At 49.6% G+C, this 16098-nt stretch overlaps 6 protein-coding genes across 6 annotated transcripts; 3 read left to right on the plus strand and 3 right to left on the minus strand.

The window, feature by feature from the left end:
- Nucleotides 1–167: 167 nt before the first annotated feature.
- On the plus strand, nt 168–3317 carry N7489_008725 (uncharacterized protein; the record flags this gene model as incomplete). Its single annotated transcript, XM_056714475.1, has 8 exons — nt 168–203; nt 285–377; nt 466–551; nt 622–1349; nt 1410–1786; nt 1851–1930; nt 1985–2090; nt 2151–3317. The coding sequence occupies 8 exons, from the start codon at nt 168–170 to the stop codon at nt 3315–3317; spliced, it is 2673 nt and encodes an 890-aa protein (XP_056562097.1).
- A 1803-nt stretch (nt 3318–5120) lies between these two features.
- N7489_008726 (coiled-coil domain-containing protein MAD1) lies at nt 5121–7473 on the minus strand (the record flags this gene model as incomplete). The annotated part of the gene is made up of 3 exons (XM_056714476.1): nt 5121–7037; nt 7093–7244; nt 7311–7473. The coding sequence occupies 3 exons, from the start codon at nt 7471–7473 to the stop codon at nt 5121–5123; spliced, it is 2232 nt and encodes a 743-aa protein (XP_056562098.1).
- A 371-nt stretch (nt 7474–7844) lies between these two features.
- N7489_008727 (40S ribosomal eS12 domain-containing protein) lies at nt 7845–8686 on the plus strand (the record flags this gene model as incomplete). The annotated part of the gene is made up of 2 exons (XM_056714477.1): nt 7845–8154; nt 8319–8686. 2 exons carry the CDS (start codon nt 7845–7847, stop codon nt 8684–8686), a joined length of 678 nt encoding a protein of 225 aa, XP_056562099.1.
- Nucleotides 8687–9737: 1051 nt separating this feature from the next.
- Nucleotides 9738–10752, plus strand: N7489_008728 (uncharacterized protein; the record flags this gene model as incomplete). Its single annotated transcript, XM_056714478.1, has 2 exons — nt 9738–9941; nt 10003–10752. 2 exons carry the CDS (start codon nt 9738–9740, stop codon nt 10750–10752), a joined length of 954 nt encoding a protein of 317 aa, XP_056562100.1.
- A 409-nt stretch (nt 10753–11161) lies between these two features.
- On the minus strand, nt 11162–11824 carry N7489_008729 (uncharacterized protein; the record flags this gene model as incomplete). The annotated part of the gene is made up of 1 exon (XM_056714479.1): nt 11162–11824. One exon carries the CDS (start codon nt 11822–11824, stop codon nt 11162–11164), a length of 663 nt encoding a protein of 220 aa, XP_056562101.1.
- A 2714-nt stretch (nt 11825–14538) lies between these two features.
- On the minus strand, nt 14539–15786 carry N7489_008730 (lactate 2-monooxygenase; the record flags this gene model as incomplete). Its single annotated transcript, XM_056714480.1, has 1 exon — nt 14539–15786. One exon carries the CDS (start codon nt 15784–15786, stop codon nt 14539–14541), a length of 1248 nt encoding a protein of 415 aa, XP_056562102.1.
- Between the last annotated feature and the right edge of the window lie 312 nt (nt 15787–16098).

The following is a 16098-nucleotide window of genomic DNA, read 5'->3' on the forward strand; positions in this document are numbered from 1 at the left end:
ACGCTATCAACTGACACTGGCATTCAGCCCCAATCCCACATTCATTTCCCTTACTTGATTGGGCTGTTCTTACTGGGAGCACCGCAGTAATCTCTTGGTCCTCTCTTCCATGTTATGCGCTTCGTGCGCTACCTTGCTCAATACCTCAATACCCCGGAATCTGAATCATGGACCTCTCACGGCAGGAGTACCCAACGCTGCTGGTAAGATTGAGCCAGGCGAGCTTTGTGGTTGACAAACAAAGTACATAGTTACTGATCATTGGTTGTATTTCTTTTATTTAGGCCACCCTACACCCCGGCCAAGCTACAACCGTCCTGAGCGATCGCATTCGAATCATAAACAAGGTCAATGCGGATATCGCGGATTATCTACAGGTATGACAACCTGTGACCTGCTACGATCACATTCGTGGAATGGGATTTTCGATGGGAAGCGATATCGGTGTTGACAAATTGGCGATAGGAACGGCGTCGGGTTGAAGAAGCATACGCCCAAGGGTTGCGGAAGCTGGCGCATCGGCCACAGGCGGACAATGGAGCTGCTCTTGGGTAAATTGGCATTTCCCTAGAGAATCGAAGTTCTGGTGTGCCCGATGATGACGCTGACTTGCGAAACTAGCATTTTCCAAATCCCCTGGCAACGCATCATCAGTGCGACCGAAACGCTCGCCGTGTCGCACGAAACCCTTGCGAACAAGATCGAGGAGGATGTCGAGCGACCCCTACGAGAATTTAGTACCAAGAATACAGAGATGAAGTCGATGCCCGGTATCCAGAGTGATCTGGCGGGGCTGGCGAAGAATGTGGAGACTGCGCAGAAGAAGGTGGACAAGGCCAGGGCAAAGGGTGCCAAAGGTGCAGACAAACTTGCTAGTGAGATAGCCAATGCGGAGGAAGTCCATCAGCAATGGGATTCGCGGGCTCCCTTTGTTTACGAGCAACTCCAGGCCGTCGATGAGACTCGGCTCAACCACCTTCGGGATGTGCTAACACAATTGGAGACCCACGAAGTGGATCAAGTCGAGCGTGGTCGCCAGGCCGCTGAAAGTTGCTTGAATGTTTTGCTGAATGTCGAAACAGCAGATGAAATCAAGACCTTTGCGGCTAGGATGGCGGGCACACGGGTCCCTGCGACACAGCCCATCCCCAGAAGACAAACTGAACCGGCAGAGACACCTCCCACAATTGAACCAGTATCTGATCGGACAGCAACTGCTCCAATCCAACCTCAGTTATCTACGCCACCAACAGAAGCACCCCTTCCGGCCACTCCACGCATCCAGGATGGTGAGGTAACCCAACCATCAGAGGCGTCTGAGAGACACGCCGCCGCTCAGACACCACCAGGTAAGCTTTGGAACCAGATTATGACTCCGTGGCAGACGCAAGTTCTGACGCTTTATCCAGTACCGGAAGCACAGCCACGGCATACTCCCCTGGGGGGTTTGAGACGTCTTGGAACTGTCATGAACAGGAGAAAGAGCGTTGTTGTACCCTCAACTACATCTTTTGACCGAAAATCAGAAAAGAAGCGAAGTCCCTTTGCTGCTTTCAAGAGAGCCGATTCCTCTCGCGAGATGCAAATACCGGAATCTCCGCCCCCGACCGCCTCTGACCGTCCGGGGACATCCTTTACCGACCAGTCATCCTTGCGGAATCCTAGTGTGTCACAAGATCGGTCTGGGTTAGATGCTGCGGCGACTATGCCTGAAGAACATCCAGAGACGCCTAGAAATGGAGCTGCCCCGGAAGCCCCTGGGCTCGCCAATAACCACGTTAGTCAGGTAAATTACCCACCAGCGATTTACAAATCAAAGTGCAACAATCACTGACTAATCTCTTCTCCAGTCACAGGTGGATTCAGAAGGGTTCACCCAGCGCCCTGCAACAATTGACGAGATCACACGTGCCCAGAATGAGGCAGCGGGGTAGGTGACCTTGTGCCAATGGTGATAGACGAATGCTGACAAGTATCACTACAGCCTGGATGAGTCTAGTATGAATCTGACAATTCGAGACCAGCCCATCTTCGAGGATGAGAGCCAGGCGAAGCAGGCCATGGATGAGATGGCAAATACTCTCCGAATGGTTAGTGACAGGTCTCGCCACTCCTCAGACATGGTGTATAATACTTACTTTGTCATACAGCGAGCTCCACCTCCAGGTATCAGACGCAATGCAGGCACCATTCGCGGACGCCGTGATGTTCGCAATACGGTGTTCATTCCTTCCCCTGGTAATGAACTTCCGCCGTCTTCAGCAGGGTCGGAGTCCCAGCCCCCAACCTCGCCAATCAGGCATATGACCTCCCCCAGCATTGCCCCTAGCACTGCTACGGATGATCATACTGTATCAGATACTACTTCTGTTCGCTCCGGGCATGCTACGCATGCTGCGGGAGCTGCAGTCCATCCGGATCTATATGAATCGGGCTTGAACGCTTCAATCATCGAGACCGTCAATGCATGGTTCTCGGAGGGCAATGTCACCAAGTCCTTCGTCGTTGGGGAGCTTGCTCTCGCAAACAATCCTACAACTGGTACGGCGGCGGACCAGACTCGCATCCGACTCGATAACTTCCAAGTGCTGGAAAAGGTAGCGGCCAATCCCCACTTCGTGCAGGAGATTGCCAAAGACGCTGGCGATGACAAGAGAGGCGAATACGATATCCAGTTGGGCAGCATCTCCCGCCCCATGCCGACAGTCGCATTCAAATATCAACTGCATATCGACCCAACCAGCCCCTCTGCCTACTGCCCCGTGATATTCAAGCCAGTTTGGAACTTGGAAGAAACCCAGGCTAGCGCCATCATCTACTATACCCTCAACCCATCATTCGTCTCCCACACAGGGGAGTCAATCACCCTCAAGAACCTCGTCTTGACTATCAATTTGGACACCGCCACCCATGACCAAACTACCAAGCAGCCGCGCGAGTCAGTCGCCCACGCCATCAGCGCCGCCATGTATCCCAATACCGGCGCCACCTTCCGTCGCAAAACATCCACCGTCACATGGAGAATTCCCGAGCTGGAAGTCAAGGCCCCCACTACCCCAGGCGCAGACAGCAAGCTCCTCGTCCGCTTCGTGACGTCCACCCCCGGACCTCGCAAGGGTACAGTCGAAGCGAAGTTCGAGCTCCGCGGTGCCGAATCCGCTTCTCAGCTGGGCATCAGCCGTGCTGCCTCAGATGTAGAGCAGAAGGAAGCTGACCCCTTCGCCGACGAGGGTCGTGAGTCCCCGCTATCCGCGGCTTCGTGGCTAGGTGTCCCCACTACACGCAAGCTGATCGGTGGGAAGTATGTCTCTTCCTAGATATGTCTTCAATGTTGAGCAAGGCGGGATGGGGCTACCCATGCCTGGTCGTATATATTCCAACCCATGCAATTGTTTCTTCTGTTATTTTTCCACTGTTTGGATTATGTGTCTCAGCATAGGCATCCCTACAGATAGGGCCCAAATGGGAGCATCAGAAGCTTAGGTTGATCCCATTACTTTTTCCCCTTCCTTTTCTTTCTGTCATCCCCTCCCGTCTCTTGTTTTTCGAGTATTCCCTTCTGCAAATAGCGGTTCTGCTATGAATTTTCGCGTTTCTTTTTCTTTTGGTTGTTGTTTCGTGTAGGTAGGCATTTGCTTCGCGTACATATGTATGTAGCTCTACGTACCTTGTCCAAGCACAGGATAATTAATGACAGTGACTAGGCACTAATATGCTTAATAGGCATTCAAATGGCACGTACCTAAGAAACTAAGGAGGGGTGAAAATGGCTATATAACCAGATATCTAAAGATACTAACTGGAGAGATTACTAAAAAAGACCTAAAAACCTTGGAAGACATATAAAAGAGTGTCGGAGAAGACTACCTAAGAAGGCTACTATTCTTGCTATAGATTTGAGATATTGTAGAAGTTGACCCTATAGAAGCTCAGATGATGATATTGTAGGAATTAACTGTAATAACTTGTACGAAATAGATAATAGTAAACTGGCTAGAAGATACCATATGGCGCACTGGCAGTTGTAGACTGCTGTAGTATCGATGGCTACATTCTTCACTCAGTGCCCTGCTCAACCTGCCTCAAGACCTTCAGTTTTTGAGGTTGGTCTGTTCTGGAAGAGCCCGAAAGTAGAGATGTCGACAATCCAAGTAATAGCATTTCATTACCTAGAGGGCTTGTAGACAAGGTACCTACCTATCTACCTACCTACGTATGTACCTAGGTAAGTACTACTACATATGTGGAAATCTGTTTAAATGGTCAGACTCGGCACTCGGAAAATTCCAGAGACCCACCTCGGGGGCGGGCCGCTTAGCCTTTCTTGTTCCACTCTACACGTGGGCTCGACAGCCCCAATGTTATCAGTTTTTGCAACCTGCGCCTCCAGGCGGATCTACTCGATGTAACATCTGTCGTCACCCATGGCAGGCAAGTGAGCGGCGAAAGAAGTTACCTAGGTACTCTCTGAGCTTGCATCATACAAGTGAAGACATCCCCCAGAAGAGAGAACGACTGAATACTATCATTCCAGGCGAGCTGAGCAGGCCAAGCGGCAGCGCTCCAGATCTGCTTACGCGATATCGTACGCTCAACAAGTATCCCTAGCTCCAGGGCTATTTGGCGCGCTTACCGGAGATTGCTGACTGACCTTGATTTCACCATTGCTTCCCTTTTAACGTTTTTATGGCGCTCATCTTGGGAAGCATGTCTTACGATCTCAAGCCGAATACATCCAGTTTCTACTATCTTGGAGGACTCATCTTCTTCTCGCTCCTTTTCAAGATGTATAGGCTTGCCTCCGTTGCTCAGGGGCTCCACGGATGCTCAGTTTTACTCGATCGAATAGTGGCAAGAGGCGAGTATTAAGACGGAACGGGAACGATGTTCCTCTCTTTCCCTAGCATTAAATATTTGGGGATACAGGTACTATGGCAAATTGCATCCGATGCCCTCATGGATATAAATAAAAAAAGATATGCAGTGTTACTTTAACAACTGCACGAACAATAGCAGATTCTCAATGACAAGAACATACAACATAGCACAAATCAACATGTGCCGGGGAATCACGGAAGTACAGATATGGGAACGGTAAGAAAATACGATGCTGATACATATCACATCCTAGCAGCGCGGGTGGTCTTATCGTAGAAGTCCAAGGTCATGGCTGCTAGGAAACATGGAATATCCTTTCTTTCTTCCACCCAGAATTTGATGAGAGGTTTAATTTCCATGGCGAACAGACTGTTGGGTCCACCCGATATCTTCATGGTGCCGTTTTCACCATCGAACACGATGGAGTTTTCTTCACCATTGCCCATGCTGCCAGGACCAGAGTCAGAAGGCGCATCAGAGTCACCATGCCGGTATGCGGAGGAGAGGTGGAACATGGACGTTACGCGCACTCTACCATTCGGCAAGAAATCAAGCTTGAAACCGAGGAGAGAGGCAACGGCTTCCCGGAACTCGGAGGACTTAGCTGTCCAGATCTCCTTCAGTCGCCGCATACGCTTCTCTTTGTCGGCAACGGTTCGCTCCATGTCTTGCATTTCGAGCTTTATGCTCTCCAAGGCGCTGACCGGGACAACTTTGACATCAGTATGGCCCCCGCGCAGCTGCGCCATGAGGTCCCTGTTCGCAGACTGGAGGGTTGCAAGAGTGGTCATCTTAATTTGCTCGGTTTGGGCGGTCGGATTATCGCGCAATTCAAGAACGCGGGTTCGTGACTTAGCCTTCAAAGACTTAATCTGTGACTTGGCCGCATCCAGTTCCCGGCGAGCGAGAGTTGTGGCCTGGTCTGATTTTGTGAGATGTTCCTGGAGCTTGCGGTTCTTGCGGGTGAGCACGGCGATACGCTCAATTTCGCCTTCGCTATCGGTCGGAGAAAGAGGTCGCTTGACGCCTCTTGCTTCGTCTGCCTTTGGTGCTTCCTGCTTGGAGAGCTCTTCGTGAACTTTCTGGAGTTCACTGCGGTATTCATCGACGAGTTGTTGCAGCTGGGCTATCTGTTGGGACTTTTGTCCATCAAACTGTGACTGATCCTCGTTCATTGTGGCCTCTTCCGCATCAAATGTCTCGAGTTGAGCGCGCAAGTATTCGACTTCTTTCACTGCAAGCGCACGCTGGCGCTCCAGACGAGCTCGAAGTCGGCCCTCCGCGGCACCAGGCCCTCCTGCAGAAGCGGAAGTCGCAACGCGGAGTTTCTCCAACTCCTGTTGCAGATTATTTTTATCACTTTCGAGGCCCTTGATAGCCTCATCTTTCTCAAGCAATTGGGCTTCAACGGTCCCGAGACGATCAAGGAGAGTGGCAATCTCAATTCGTCCTTGGACCACCGCCCTGACAACAGCATCCGGTGAGTCAAACTCTGCAGGCTGGTCGTCTTCCTGCAGAAGACTGACCCAAGACTGTCGCTCATCTTCTAAGATCTGTTTTTGAATCTGAACTGTGTTCAGTTCAGCTTCAACGCCCTTCATCAATTGGAGCTGATTCTCCACTGATCGCTTCTGTTCGTCAACGACTTCAACGTTCTTCGAGACCTTTCGAAGGTGACGCAGCTCCGTCGTTTGGTCACGGTTTGCTGACTCCAATTCCCGAATATGATTGACCTGCTCGGAAAGTTCTCTCTTCAATACTGCCAAGGCCTCAGCATCGCTTCCTTCGGCCCTAAGTCGAATATTATCCGCTTCGAGCTCAGCGAATTCGGCTTCACGCTGGGATAGTTTCTCCTGCATCGATTCCTGGGATGTCCTGGCATTTTGGATGTCGTTCTGGAATTCCTCGATGGTCTTTTGTAGAGAAGCGCGGACTGTCTCTAGCTCGTTGATCTGGTATTTGAATTGTCGTTCCTGGTCGGAATGTTGAGCTTGAATGTCGTCAAACTCTTCCTGCAAGTTCTGATTCTTATCCTGGAGGCTTCTGATCTTGCGCTCAAACCCAAGCTTGTCATTCAAAACCTGATTTTGAATTTCTTTCAATTCTTTCGCAAGTTCGTCGCTCTTATGGGTGGCCCGGTTACTCGAAGACTCCGCAGTCTGCAGCGAAGATTGTTAGTTGGCCGCGTGAAAGCAGAAACTGGGAGCGACTCACCTGAGCCTTTCGGAAATCTGCATCCGCTTTCAATTGTAAGTCGCGGGTCTCTTTTTCATGACGAAGAGCCTCCAACTCTCGTTCCTGCTTGATGTTCTCGAGCTCGTATTTGAGAGTACTCAATTGCACGCGTAACTCCTCCTTTTCCACATCTAGAAGAACAGTCAGCCTTTCCGTCGCGGGCCTCTTGAGTCAGTTTGAGCAAGGAATTGTCTTACCGTGAACTGGTTGATGGGACTGGACTTGAGATTGTGTAAAACGGCCAGATTGTCGCGCCGCAGTCGATCGTCGCATGGTACTCCGTGCACCAGATGGCGTTGAGGGTGAACCGAATCCAGCGATGAGCTGGGAAGCCGGTCGGTTATTCTGGCTATTGTCCATCTAGTAAGAGGCAGGAGAGATCAGTTGTTGTGCAAAAATAGAATGAGACACATTAAAGCTCACTGTGAGGTTCAGGCTATGATAAGCCCCACGTAGATTCCTGTCTAACAGGGCATGAGGCAAGAAAACACTGCACAACTTGTCCTGGAGCTGTATCAAAGGGAAGATGGTTAAAGCCGGGCGCCGCCTTGTTTAGGATTATGTCAGCTGTGAGCTGCACCCGAAAAGGGGTTAGCGCCGTTTTAAAAATTATTTCGATTTCGGCATCGAATTCTCAGTCCACCACCCTCACCCGCGACTCGTTCCTTTCACCTCGGTCTTTCGTTCGATTTCACTCAATTTCTTCCGTTTAATACCCCACAACCGTCACCATGGGCAAGGACAAGGTCGAGAAGAAGGACCGCGCTGAGAAGAAGGAGAAGCGTGCGGAGAAGGACGGTGTGCACAAGGTCAAGAAGGAGAAGAAGGAGAAGAAGGATAAGACTGCTCTTGTCGATGCAGTAGAGAAGGAGATTGGCTCTGAGGCCATGGAGGGTCTCGAGCAGACCGGCGATGTCGCCGTCAAGGGCGAGGGTGAGGTCGACGCCGTTGTCGACCGTCCCGTCGGCGCCGTCGTGCCCTTCGCCAACCCATTGGTTGAGGACAAGCAGGCCAAGAAGGTCCTGAAGAGTGTCAAGAAGGGTATGTGCATCGTCTTTTCAAAATTTTACTTGTGTCTTCTACTATCAGTGCGCATGGCCGATTTTTATCGGATCTTCGGATCGCTCATGACCACTGATCGCGTGCTGCGCAACTTTTTTTTACCCTTATCTCCAGATCGTCCATGCTGACATCTATTCCTCTAGCTGCTGTCAACAAGTCTCTCAAGCGTGGTGTCAAGGAAGTCGTCAAGGCTCTCCGCAAGTCTCCTATCCCCGCCGCCAACGCTCCCATCGGTGTCCCCAGCGGTGTTGTCGTTCTCGCTGCCGATATCTCCCCCATGGACGTCATCTCCCACATTCCCGTCCTGTGCGAGGACCACGGCATTCCCTACGTCTTCGTCACTTCCCGTGCTGAGCTCGGTGCTTCCGCTGCCACCAAACGCCCTACCAGTGTGGTCATGGTTACCCCCAAGGCTGCTAAGGGCAAGAAGGATGATGATGAGGAGTTCACCAAGGTGTTCGAGGAGCTTGCTGGCTTGACCCAGAAGGAGCTCAAGAAGCTGACTGTCTAAAAATGTTCTCGACTGGTCTGTTTTACCTTTTGTTATTTGCTGTTCCCACGCTGTTCACTGTGAGTGGGTTCTCTGGTTGTACAGGTTTCTGATACCGTCTGTTTAGACGGTGCATGTCTTATGGGGTCCGGCCTATGGGTATCTTTCTATTTGCTCTTTTGTTCCAACTCGGCGTTATTTCAATGGTGTACGAAAAAGGCAAGAATTCCAATGAGATACCACCACCCTCATAGACTGTCAGTTCTGAGTAAGGTCTCGGTTAATTTTAATGGACATCCCATGGAAATCCCCGTCACTGCACTGCCCCACAGGCAGTATGACACCTGCATAGACCACGTTGTGCCTGATTGTTGTGGGAGTTGAAAATTCTCGAAGAGTCTCACAGTATAATGCCTTGTGCGATAGAATGACAGGTCACACGTGAAATTGCCTCGAGCGCCAATATTTACCAGTGCGCCTCGGTCTATGGAAATCAGCCCTAAGTTCTTGCGAATGTAATCAGTCATCCCTGGGCACAGCGGAACTAAAGAATTGTAGATCGCGGGTGGGGCTAACATGGCGATGAATTTTATACACTAGTATACACATAGTGTGAAGAGCTAAGCCATGGGCAATCAGCCTTGCATCGTGGGGCAAACTATTACCGTGGCGTTCCGAGTTCACGCCGATCAATATGATCAATCCGTATTTCCCTCGACCTTGATGTCGAACAAGGGATAAAGTGCATACCCCAAGCGCAGCATATATCAATCTCAGCCAATCACCATGCACAATGCCCTAGATGAATCCAATCCCAATATCAGATCATCTAGCGCTAGCCTAGATCCAGGAACAGATTTGATATCGGGCACCGAATCTGAGAATGGGGGAAACCCTTTGTCCTACACAGCTTCTTCCTTGTGTCAAAGGCACGGCCCTTACAGCTAAACTCTCCCCTGTCCTTGGAAAAATGATATAAGGACCTGAATGCTCTCATTCTCCGTCGCGCAATTCATTCCTTCCGCATATACCGGCCACTATATTAGCCAATTCCCTCTGTATATCTCCGACGATGTACATTAACCGCCCGTCCATTTTATTACTCGCTTTTATTTTGGCTCTTACTCAATCAACTACATCCCACCCTATCCGAACTAGCAAATGGGTCAAGATAGAACAATTCGAAGATCCCAATGACCGTGGAATATGGAAAGTCTTTGAGAAAGAAGGATATCATGATCAATTACCCGACCCACCGCACGTCAAACACAATGGGGTAAGTACATGTACCGATTCTTATATTTTCGACTCGGCGACTTACCTATATCAACCTACAGAACCCAGCATGGCCCACCAACCAAAACAACAAACAAATAGAGCAAGAAACACCAAACGATCGCTATAAAACAGGAACGTCCGAATGGGGGAAACCAACAGTCTCAATCCTGATCCCAGCATCCCCAGAAACACCCGGCCAAGTGCACAAGCCCTACAGCCAACAGACGGGAGAAAAGCAGGAAGACCACTCAGAAGATAAGGAGAGCTCAATTGAAACACTCGATGCCGAGAGACAAGGTCACTACAACGAGATCCTACAATACCCGCACACAAAAGGCGCCATAGACGATGAGCATAAATATCCCGCGCCTGCATTCTTCTCCCACACCTCCTCGTCGGGCTGGACCTCTTTCTTTGCATACCGATTCCCCTTCCAGACGTTGAGATCAGAGGCCGTGGCGTTCCCGCAGTATCCTCTTCCACGAGTTTTTACGACAGTGATTATTCTCCTGGTGATGGTTTGGGTTGCTATTTTCACCATTGGGTTACTTGAATTGGGGAATTATCTTTGGAGACGGAGGGTAGAGGCTTTGGGTAGGGAGGATGTTCAGGGTCGGCATAGTGTGGAGGAGGAGGCGAGTTTTGATGAGACGATGAAGGTGCCCTTGACAATAGTTATTGCTCCTTCGGAAAACACCCGGCCGCGCGACGAGGGTGAACGTGGGTATGGGTTCCTAGAGTCCGTTTCTAGTGACTATGAGTCGGATTCCGGTTCAGAATCTGATGAGGATGATTATCGCATCTTTTGATAAATATATATCATATATATCCCACATGTACATTCGCTGATCAATCAATTCTTACTTCTCTTCCTGTCAATACATTTGTAGCAATTATATATCAGAGGTGTGTTGTTGACAAGGAGGTAATGCAATCCTACTAATATTCCACCAAAAGGGAAAAGGTCGTGTACGACGCAATGAATAGAGTGAGAATGCCTAAGTGGGGCCTAGCTGGAGATTGATATGGAATACAAGATGAAGAAGAATTGTAACGATCATACATATTTCATTGTGCTATGGTACATAGGCGATTTAAATCATAACCGATAGTTTCATCATAACCCCAGCATCAGGCCAAGCCAAGTCAAAGTACGCTCACTTCAATTCCCCAAATAGAAAGATAAAACATATAGGGCAAATTTCAAATCAGGGAGACTTAAGCGCGCTGGTCACTCTGCAGGTGCTCATATATAGTATAAGTATCCACACCCTTCTGATGGGGACGGGCAGACTCATGAGCAGAGTGGTTATTGCCATGCTGGAACTGCCTGATAGCATCTCGGCCAGGGTCCTGGTCGCTGCCAATTTCCGAGTCGAAGCTAACATTCCTCGCATCGTCGGAGGGCAAGCCACCCGCTTGAATGTCGGTCGCGCCGGTAGTCTGACTGGCACCTCCACTGCCGCTGGCGGCAGAATATTCGCCAGCTTTGATACCCATTTCTCTCTTGGCTGCAGTTGAGCCACCCCAGTACCCGGAGTTGTCCATGTGTGTGCCAGGGAAGTTGCCTTGGCCAACCACGCATTCGGGGTACTTTTGTTCCTCGTGACGGTCCTGGCGCCGAGCACTGTATTGGGCGGAGGGGAGCTTGATGGATGAGGAGATGTTGGTGTTGGTTACTGTGGATTGGTTTCCTGCGACGCCCATGGGCTCAGCGCCACGGTTGCCAGAGAAGCCGCCACCTTCGCGGATGGACTCGGCGGCAAGTGAGTCATTGGTAATAGGGCCAGACGGTTCTTCGATGCGCTGTTGTGCGCGAGGATCAGTGGTAACTTTGGTGCCACTGCTGCCGGCAGAAATAGGGACGTCTTGGGTTGCCATGATGATGTGATGGGAAATTAAAGAGGTAGGTTAAGGTTACTGAAGAGATGTCTGACAGAAAAGATGTGGCCGTGGTGGCATATCTATATAAGAAAGCAGTAAGAACCGCATATTGAAAGTATATGCCCTCATAGAAACCACATTGATGTCATACTTACGTTCGCCAGGAGCATTTACAAGATATATGCAAGTTTAATCTTGTTGGCCAGTCGTAGTCGTGTCGGCTAGTTATGCTTGACACTCTGCTTGGCCGATAGAGCGGAGGGTGTGGGGCATAAGCTCCTCTCTGATGTATTGATGCTTCTAGAAGGCATCGAAAGGGAAATCAGTACGCCACATGCTTATCCAGAACTTGTCCGAAATCCATCTCCCAGAGCAAAAGATGGTGTTGCTACCAGGAAGAGGCAATTGACGTCAGGCCTAGACACCTGACATGCAAACAATACAAACACCCTTTTTCCCTCGATAGATGGTCGACCTTAACATTTCATACTGTGTTGAAGGTAAACTTGGAAGATACAAAGATGCTATATGTGTTTGCCTCGGCAGTAACACTACATCTACTGTACGTTTGTCGTCAATATATATCGGGTTTCAGAGATGACTTCCCATTTCCGTTTTAGTGTCCACCCCTTGTCGCTTTTTGCTCATACGGGGCCCACTGGGGCCGTGTATGCCCCCAACGGGGGCCCAGGGCCCCGGGAGTAAGCACCACCTAGAAATCGCTCGGCTACAAGGAGAAACGAGCCAAGCATACATATTCTAAGCACCCCACTGCAGTGATGTATACTCCAACCACCTGGCAGTGTCTTGTTGTGTCAAACAGATGATACGTTGCGTCGTAAATTACCTGAGAGGTCGAAGTCCGGTGCCTGCGTGACCTCCACGATCGTTTGCTATTGCTTCGAGCATGCTAAGATCCCGGCACGAGTCCATTATTGCTAATTTTGCCCGACGTATGTTCGCGGAAATGATCTAGGCAAGAACAACCAGCTCAACACAACCTCACCATCCTATCACCTTCACCTATCACTTGTGCTCGAGGTCTGAATCGTCCTATCACCTCTGGACTCGTGGAATCAATCTGGGCACAAAACGAAACTGCCTCCGTTCGATCTACTACAAGGGAAAGCTACAACCATGGCCCTACTTTAAGGCAGAAGTGAGCAACACTTCCCAAACTCGGATCTGGAGTCTCCAGATAAATCCCCGCGTTATGGACCTCCATATTCCCCATGCTAATTGGAAGGAGGTCATATCAGCGGATCCTGCGTTACCCGAAGCCCGGTCTAAGGCTTCCCTTAGCACCTCCAGCCTAAGCACCGCCTAGTCTTCGGCATTGTTGTCGAACACTTTGAGCAGCCCTCTTGACCGAGTCAGATCCGCTGCGGATTCAAGGCCGGAAATTAACTCTAGTTGGATGATGCGGCTAATAGATATCTGCTTCTCAATTCGCCAAAAAAAAAAAGAAAAAGAAAAAGAAAAGGAAAAAGAAAAAAGAACCCGACCATATTTGTAGGAATATTAAACCTTGGAAGAAAATGCAAAGCTTGAAAGAAGTCAAGTTGTGGGGGTGGGGTGGTGGGTCGAAAGTGTGAATAGCTTCAAAGGATCCCGAAGTAGAAGAAAAAAAATGGCCCCAAGGATCTTCACAACAGCTAGGCTAGGGACAGTTTCCTCATCGGCTAGGACGCGCCTCGCTCAGGACGTTGAGGCATCAGGGAGCCCCCTTTTCAAGGTGGGGTTGGCGTACTCCCTGTCGTCAGCCCGTGACTCACAGTTCTTCAACCCGACCTAGCTGTGATTCGAACGCGCAACCTAACATTACCCTGCCCGGGGCACTTCCCATCTGAGCTATGGGGGTTGGGGGTTGCTATGTCTGGACTTAAAGTTCCCTTTATGCTCACTTTCCTTATCGTTCCTTCCTTATACAAAACTCCAGGGACGCTCTTACCTTGTGGCAGTCCCTTCCTATTTCAGAATGAGTGGTGCCTTCCAAGAGGTGTCATATCTATCTTTCTTCGTCCTACTGGCAAGTCTCACCTTGTTATGCTACTCTCAGCCGCTCTTGACTAGATGGCCGAGGACGCTAGAATCTCGATACGGACTAACGAGCAGCTCCTATATGAACCGTGTGAATAGCTCGCACGCCCCGTCATGGATGCAGACTTCCACACAGAAAGTGGTTCCTAGCTTGTCGATCTTTTCCCAAGCGACAAATTACCACCAAATCAAGGTTGAGGTGCAAATAGGTTTATAACGAAATATACACCACGCCATCCCGGCAAATCGACCGACTAATACGTTCCTTTCGAGATCAGAGAACTTTACCTACGAACCGATTTTCTGGACCGGGTCTAATCCACCGATATCTTCCTACAACTACTTTTGAACAAGCTAACCCACATTGCCTCACCGTTAAGGAAGTTAAGATCCCGAAACCTGACTACAGACTTGCGATGAAGTCATTCTATGTTACGATTACGTTCTAGCCGTTAAAATAATGAATATGACTTAGTGTATTTAGAAATTCTCTCCCGATTTAATGATATAATCGCCTCGATCTAATCGCTATAATACTATAATCTATATTCTAAACCTATATAGGAGTTACCGTTAGAGGTAGCGATAGTGGAAAGGAAGTAAATTAGGGAAAGGGCTATATGCAAACTGTATCAAAGGAGTCCTCGTCATATCGCGTAATTGTCAAATTTTCAGTCATCTGTCCGACGCAATATCGATCTGTTAAGATGATCGGGAGACACTGAGCTGATCCCGGACAAGTGAAGGCTCAGATTGAAGTCTCCTAGCAGGCTCTTCAGCACATGGCGTACTCCATGGTCACCTTGAAGGGCCAACCCATAAATGTACGGACGACCGATCAAGACCATTTTTGCACCAAGCGCTAGTGCCTTCACGATATCAGCACCACAGCGGACACCAGAATCAAAAATAATTTCCAAGTCATCTCCCACAGCATCCACAATCTCCGGCAAAACATCCAAGGACGCAATACCTCCATCCTGTTGTCGTCCGCCATGGTTGGAGACAACAATTCCCTGGACCCCATAATCTACAGCTTTCTTCGCGTCCGCCACAGTCTGGATGCCTTTCAAAACAATTGGCCCATCCCAATGTTCTTGGAGGAATTTGATATCCTCCCAGCCGTGACTCACACCGGGGAATACGGTATGAGCCCACTCTGTGGCGGCAGTTTGGACGTCTTCCTCGATGGATTTCCCATGCTTTTCTTGGAACTTGCGCCGGTATACAGGATCAGAAAACCCCAGTGCTACACCGATATCATCCGCTCGAATGAAAGGGTTGTACGCATTGTTCAGATCGCTGGGACGCCATCCGAGAATGTACGTATCTAAGGTAACCACCAGCACCTTGTAGCCCGTTGCCTTCGCCCTTGACAACAGGCTTACGGTGATATCGTTGTTCTCGTTCAGAGGCCAGTACAGTTGATACCAACGAGACCCATTCTCGTTGGCCTTGACGACATCCTCGATGCTCGTGGCTGATGCGGTGCTGAGAATGTAGGTGACATTTTCCTGCTTGGCAGCTTTCGCTGACGCAATCTCCCCATCCGGGTGGAAAATTCGCTGCACGCCCACCGGTGCCATGGCGATCGGGTAATCGAACGTCTCACCAAAAAGCGTCGTTTTGAGGTCCGGGAAGCCGCTCTTGACCAGGCGTGACGGCATGATTCCCCATTTTTTGAAGGCTTTCTTGTTGTTGTCGTCTGTCTCGCGAGTTCCGGCGGACCCCCATACATATCCGAAAGAATCTGCTGTGAGTCGATCTTTGGCCAGTGCTTCCCAGTCGAGACAATTGAAGGTTATCGACGGCTTCTGGCCTTTGAGGCCGGCCTGGTACACCTCATTTTCGTATGCAAATGGGGCCAAGGGGTGGGCAATAGAGCTGCTATGCACGTTGCTGTCCTGTTGAGGTGACATGGTTGATGAAGTAAACAACGGGAATTAGGAATAATTTGACACAATTGACATAGGCAGATTGTAAATAAATATAGAGACCGGGGAATGAAAGCTACTTTTATACTCGCATTATACTCGCAGGGCTGTAATGCTTTGATATAATGGGGCTCCTCGAAATTGATTCTAATTGGTGGGTTCAAGGAGGCTACTAAGCAACCTTGGAAGTTTCCAAGGTTGGTTAATGTCATGTTCGGCCGAGATTCATCACGACGTCATGATCGGATATAGACCAAGATACTCCGGCTTCTGTTTGTCCTTGATGATTAGGTGAAT

The sequence above is a fragment of the Penicillium chrysogenum genome, assembly GCF_028827035.1.
Source record: "Penicillium chrysogenum strain IBT 35668 chromosome Unknown utg000005l_segment0_segment0, whole genome shotgun sequence".
NCBI classification, from domain to species: domain Eukaryota; kingdom Fungi; phylum Ascomycota; class Eurotiomycetes; order Eurotiales; family Aspergillaceae; genus Penicillium; species Penicillium chrysogenum.